The sequence below is a fragment of the Salvia hispanica genome, chromosome 1 (assembly GCF_029641045.1).
Source record: "Salvia hispanica isolate PSC_SH4W2 chromosome 1, Shi_PSC_v1, whole genome shotgun sequence".
NCBI lineage: Eukaryota > Viridiplantae > Streptophyta > Magnoliopsida > Lamiales > Lamiaceae > Salvia > Salvia hispanica.
Window position 1 is genome coordinate 49,003,347 of NC_142692.1, and position 6,774 is coordinate 49,010,120.

At 37.4% G+C, this 6,774-nt stretch overlaps 1 protein-coding gene and 1 long non-coding RNA gene across 2 annotated transcripts; both read left to right on the forward strand.

Annotated features, from left to right (window-relative positions):
• The first annotated feature begins 1,831 nt into the window (after positions 1 to 1,831).
• LOC148934043 (uncharacterized) lies at positions 1,832 to 3,796 on the forward strand. The gene is made up of 2 exons (XR_016134716.1): positions 1,832 to 3,078; positions 3,163 to 3,796. It is a non-coding gene; the product is annotated as an uncharacterized LOC148934043 (long non-coding RNA).
• A 631-nt stretch (positions 3,797 to 4,427) lies between these two features.
• On the forward strand, positions 4,428 to 6,180 carry LOC125221651 (ADP-ribosylation factor 1-like). Its single transcript, XM_048123833.2, has 6 exons — positions 4,428 to 4,725; positions 4,951 to 5,103; positions 5,340 to 5,410; positions 5,528 to 5,647; positions 5,721 to 5,921; positions 5,992 to 6,180. The coding sequence occupies exons 1-6, from the start codon at positions 4,698 to 4,700 to the stop codon at positions 5,995 to 5,997; spliced, it is 579 nt and encodes a 192-aa protein (XP_047979790.1). The 5' UTR covers positions 4,428 to 4,697; the 3' UTR covers positions 5,998 to 6,180.
• The last annotated feature ends 594 nt before the right edge of the window (positions 6,181 to 6,774 follow it).

Genomic DNA, 6,774 nt, shown 5'->3' on the forward strand with positions numbered 1-6,774 from the left:
AATTGAAGATGGCTCGCGCCTTCTCCACATGAAGATCTTGATTACTAGACCACGAATCTTCTGACTGGTTCCCGGATAGTACGTAGATATCAGTGTGGGCTGATCTTACCATAGTACAAGGACTCGAATAATGGAGGACAGAAAAACTACTCACGGAGTGAGCTGAAGGACGAAAATTTCATCATCTCCTATACACTGAAGGGGATGAATTTTTAGTCTCTGAAATTGTGTGTATTATGTCTCCTTTATTCTCCTATTTATATTAAGTCACATATTTTGCCCAGCCAGGGATCTATGGAAGGCTTTGGATATGAGCTCTCCCAATTAGTTTTTCTCTAATTAAATTGAACCCACAATTTAATACAAGCTTATATTGGAATATTACGAAGAGCCCCTACAGAAGTAATATTGCACTCCCCATCCAAATCCGAGATTACAAGTAATTAGGGTTTCCAATATTTATTATTATTTATTTCCCGCACTTAAGATAGGAACGTTCATTAATTAATCAGTGTCTATGAACTTAATTAATTAACACATTTACTCCAAGAGTGGACTCAGCAAGAAACACTTATTTATTATTCATAGAGTAATCAAACTCCAACTAGCTAGGTTCCGAATAACAAAGTCCTCGTTTCGAGCTCCTCTTGTGAACGTTATCAAATGAGACTCAGCTCGCGCATGATTCGATATAATAGCAATCCTAGCACCTCTAGATATTAATCTACACTACCCAATATGCCAGGATTCTTGGGTTACGAAAAACCCGCACCTATTGGCAAGTCAAAGTAGTGTTCAATCAATATCGTATGCTCAATGCTAACGTACATTGATTAAGAAACAAATTATCAAGACTTCGTCTTTCAGTAGATAGCATAAAGACTCGTCTTGCTGTTAGATCCAATTCAATGCTATACCACACCAACGTCATCTTATTTCATTAAGGCTTAGGAATAATCGGACTGACATTACAACCTTTCACGATAGGTAGTCTAGGCCCATCTAGGTTGTGAAATTCTTATTTTCTTTGTTCAGAACTGGCCGTGTTACCTTACAGTGGACGACGCCCACAACCGGTCTACTAAAACAAAGACTTAGACTTTGTTATGTTGATTAACATTTAAATATGCAATAAACATCCATTAAATATAAAACATAACAACATTACGACAAAAATAATCTGTTGCATTAATTAGAAAATAAATTATAGAGACTTGCAGTATCCAATCAATCGAAATCTGATTTCTAGTATACATACTCTAACACGGATATCCTGCAACTGACAAAATTGTGGCTGCATTAGTAACGTACAATTCAATTCTTTTGTGACATGACTAATCGATAATAACTTATGAGACCGAAGGAATATATAGACAATTCGATAATTGCAAAGTAGGTGAAATGTTAACAGTTCCAGCCCCCCCAACCACTGTAAATTCTCCATTGGCAATCTAGATATGAGATTTTTGAGGTTTCTAAAGGTTGGTAAGGTCTGAGGCATCATAAGTTATGGTATCGGTTTCCCCACAGTCAAAAATCCATTTATCATTTTTTCATGGCCATTAGATACTGCACACGCAACTCCAAGCGTCTCGAGGGGCTGAAATCGATTTTGGCGAGAAATTTGGGTAATTATGGAATTTTCAGGAGGTTTGGGGGCTAATTGAGGATGCAAATTTTGGTGTGGTACATCTTGTAATTTCTGGTAAATATTGGGGGGTAACTGAGGCTACAAATTTTAGTGGGGTGAAACCTGCAATTTCCCAAAGGTTTGGGGGACTCTAATAAAAGAGCCCCCTAACCCTAATTTACCTAGAATGGGCGCCGCTTCTTCCCCTATCAATTCTTCACTCTAGTCGTGAATTACACTCCCATTTCCGCCGGCGACGAAATTCGCTGCCCCGGTTGTGTTTGCCGGTTGAGCAGCGGCGTCTCCGGTGGACAGCACCAGCAGCCTGCACGCCCCCCAGCCTGGCGTTGCCTCCGTCGCCTCCGACTTCTACAGCGGCGTGCCCGCCACGGTTCCAGGGTGTTTGCGGTGGCGGCGGCGACGGCTTCCCGTGCTTCTCTTCCCACCAATCTGGATATCCAATTAGTTCAAAGCATGAATCTTTTATGTGTCTTTTCCATTGGCAGTAGGAACACACCAATTTTGACTTGTCTTCTTCACCACGGCTTTTTTCCACAAAACTACCTCCTGGGAGGTAGTATCCGCCATTTGTACCCATTAAAAAAAATATTCCATCGAAGGGAAAAACGCGAGAGGAGCTCGCGTGTTTAATTCTTAACACGCATCAGCATCTCGCATGTTTAATGATACACGCATCTTCCTCATGTGTGTTTCACTGATACACGCATCAGCATCTCGCACCGCGTCTGCCCTCTCACTCACAGAACACCAAAACCAATAATAATCGAAAATAATCGTCAAAAATTACCTAACACCACTTTAAATATGAATTGGAGCAGCTAGATGTCGGATTAACTTTGATTTCCGTCGGCTGGAGACGTTGGGAGCAGAAGGCGTCGCGCTGAGTATGAGTTCTCGTCACTGTGTGAATGAAGGCAGAAGCAACGGCTTGAGTTCAAACACGCGAGAGGGAGATGCGTATTTTAATCAAACACCCGAGAGGGAGATGCGTCTTTCCCTTGGATGGATTTTTTTTTTGTGGGTACAAACGGTGGATACTTACTCCCACGAGGTAGTTTCATGGAATTTTGTCTCTTCATCACTTCGCCTATTTCTGCCATTGTCGCCACCGCGACCACCACCGTGTCTGCCGCGACCGCCGCCCCGCGAGCCGCCGGTATAGTTTTGCCACCCTCGGACGGCGAGGCCGGTTCCGATTCCATCCTTGGCGACTGCTCCGCCGTTGTTTGTCTGCTGTAATACTCGGAGTCGCGTCTCCTCCTGCTAAACAGGTTGTAGGTGTAGTCGACGGAGGGAAGTGGGTCCATTTTTAGTATCTCCTTCTTGGTTGTTTCATATTTGCTATCGATTGCATAGAGAAACTGACATACTCTCTGATCTTGTATGCATTTGTCATGAATCTCCATATCCTCTGGATATTTCATTGGGTTCGTCTGTTTTTGGTTGATTGAAATCCATCTCTCTCCCAACCGGCTCCATATTTCTTCTAATGAACTGCTTCCTTGTCTCAGTGTGGTAGCTTTGAACTGAAGATCATACACATGGATTTTATCTCCTCCGCTCCTATATGTGACTGCCAAAGCATACACCTGGATCATACAAAAAACGGGAAAGGGCCGAGAAAGGTATCAAGGACGATGATGATACCTTATCTGAGTCCAAACCCGCTCTAATACCATGTTAAATGGTACATGCAACATATTTAGAGAAGAAAGCAATGGGAAAATATGATTGTATTGAATTGGATAGATAAATGGTACTCCCTCCGTTCCTTCATAGTTGAGTCATTTTTCCATTTTGGGAAGTTCCCTCATAGTTGAGTCATTTCCATATATAGTAACTTTTTCCTCTTTCTTACTTTACTCTATCTTACTTTATTCTCTCTACTTTATTCACTTTTTACTTTATTCTCTCTACCTTTTTCTCTTTCTTACTTTTTTATCTATTTATTTAACACACTCAACGTTCATTTCTTAAACTCCGTGCCGAAAAGTTCCGCCTCAACTATGAGGGAACGGAGGGAGTACTCAACACCCATGTATTTATAGGGATGTTGGTGACCCTTGAGATCCTACAATAAATGTATTCTTGGAATTACATTATTATTGGAACAAGGCGGGAATGATAAATGTTCTGATCTTGAAACTCCATTCTTCTTTAACGCTTCTTGGAACTCTATTCTTCTTTAATGCTTCTCATTTTCTCAACAGGTTTTTGGTGACTTAAATGAAGATTTACTTTGATTATCAGTTTCCGCTTCCATTCAAACCAATTATGTAACTGTAGGGGTGTCTATAATACAATCCTACTAGATAAGAATAAGGATTAAGTGTTTGAGCAACTAAAACACACACAAACAATAGTTACTTGTTGTCCATTTGAAGTGTCCATTTAGATCCGGCCTTGTTAACCTGAGAAATTGTACATATAATTTTTTCCAAATCCAATTAATTACTTTTGAGATGTTCAAACTTGTTGTCTTAATTAATTAATGGTCAGCTTAGATTCTTTTATGTGTCTTAATTAATTAACCGTCAACTTATATTATTTTATGTGTCTTAATTAATTAACGGTCCAAAATTAATAAATTAAAACTTAATATTGTAAGTATATATCTTTTACCTCTAGTGTCGATCTTTGCTACCCACCCACTCTTTATTGGTGTCACATTCATCCAGTATTTGCAGCCGCATGCTCCAACGCTATTCTCGCATTCACACAACAAACAAATGCAGCATTTCCATATTTCTCAATCTTTAGTTGGGTTATACTACATTTCTATGACTTGGCTAGGAAAATAACCTCATTCCAAAATAAATTAGCTTCATCTCCACAAAATCAAATATAACCACAAATAGATTTTATGTGGCCTTCTTCTTCTTCTCCCTCCTCATTATTATTGTGTTGATAATTTGGCCCTAAGCTACACAATTTGCTGTTTCTATAACATCGACAATTTGGATGCCATTCCCGCATATCACATCACAATTTGCTGTTTCAATAACATCGACAAAACCCATTTCCTTATTTCTCAAACATATTCCAAATGAAGAAGTCTTTGGTCAAATTTTCACGTAAGTCATGTATTTTTCAATACATGGTCTAATCCCTATTTCGTTTGAATATTGCATGAATTATTTTAAATATTTGTTGAGATATTTATGTCCTGGAGAAATAATTAGTTGTCATATCCATGAATCAAATGTAGAAAACAAGCTCTAATTAATTGTATGGACATGGGATTAAATTTGTTGTATAAAAATGAAGGTTACAATTAGTTTATGGGTGTATATATGTAGAGAAAATGGGGTTATCCTTCACGAAGCTTTTTAGCCGGCTGTTTGCAAAGAAGGAGATGCGAATTCTTATGGTAGGTCTTGATGCTGCTGGTAAGACCACCATATTGTATAAACTCAAGTTGGGAGAAATCGTCACAACAATTCCAACAATTGGTATGCTTCTTTCATATATATATTTCTATTTCTATGTTATGGAAAGAATTTCATATTTTATAGTAGATCATTCAACAGCTTATTTTGATTAATTAGATGATAAAGATCAAGTATATTTCGTTGGTATTGTACTCTTTAAAGATTTTTACTTTTAATTTCTAGGGTGGATCATAGATATATTGATGTGAACCGCCTTTGGCCTTACTAGTTGTGTGATGTGATCACCTTTTGTTTAGGATTCAATGTGGAGACAGTTGAATACAAAAACATAAGCTTCACTGTTTGGGATGTTGGTGGTCAAGATAAGGTATAAGTTGTACCTCATTTCAATAGTGTTGTTAATTTATATTGTGGGTGTGTTTAAGATTGATGGTTGGTTATGTTTGATGGCTCTGATTATATATGTGTAATTATATTGTGGTAGATTCGACCATTATGGAGGCATTACTTCCAGAACACTCAAGGGTTGATTTTCGTGGTTGATAGCAACGATCGAGATCGTGTTATTGAGGCTAGGGATGAACTGCATAGAATGTTAAATGAGGTAAAGAAACATGAGTAGCTAGTTTTTGATGGAGTGAATAAGGAATTAATTAGGGTTAGGGTTTGTGATGTAGGATGAGCTTCGGGATGCGGTGGTGCTAGTTTTCGCTAACAAACAGGATCTTCCGAATGCTATGAATGCTGCTGAGATAACTGACAAGCTCGGGCTTCACTCTTTTCGCGATCGCCATTGGTATATCCAGAGTGCGTGCGCCACCTCTGGAGAAGGCCTATACGAGGGCCTCGACTGGCTCTCTAACAACATTGCTAACAAGGTACCTACCATCCATCACCTAATTAATCAAGTGCATCTTCTCACTCATTTTCTATTTTTTTTCTTAACAGTCTTAAACAAGAAAGCTTGGATGCATTTTGGCTCCAACCTTGTTCGAGACTACCCTTTTCCCATGCGATCATGTTACTTTTCATATATAGTACTATAGTAGTATATGTAGATAGTGTTATTCTAGATAGTATGTATGTATAATTGAGTTTTAGGACTCTGCAATTAATACTATAGGCATTCTGAATGAATCTCATATTGCATATATATGCTTGGTAAGTTTTTGTATGTACTAAATTAATTTTGAATAAATAATAACACTATTGAAAAATCCAAATGAATAATATTAACATACTCTCCCATTAATCTATAAAATTTAGTTGAGAAAACTTAACAAGGGGAGTGATCAATCGCTAACTAATTAGCAATCTCAAACTAAAACTAAATCTTAGCCATTAGATTAGAAAATCTAGTAGTTGAAATAAGGTCACATTAATTATATTTTTAATTAAGTAAAATAATAAATAAAATTAGAAGATATTAATGTCAATTCCCTCTCATTAAAATCATCTTAAAACTTTTAATTTACATAACTCTCTCGATTTAAATTATTTTTTCGCAAAAAATATATCAAATTAAAGATAATTTTATAAGGATTCCAACGAGATCTCAATTGCATATGTTCCGACGACGTTCGAATGATGAAATTTGATATTTTTTATTTTAGTTTTCGTAAATGTTGATAATCAGATTTTTATCAACACATACATAAAAAATCTCAATAAAACCATGTAAAAATCTCAATAAATATGTGTTGATATTTTCTTGTACTAGTGTTGATATTC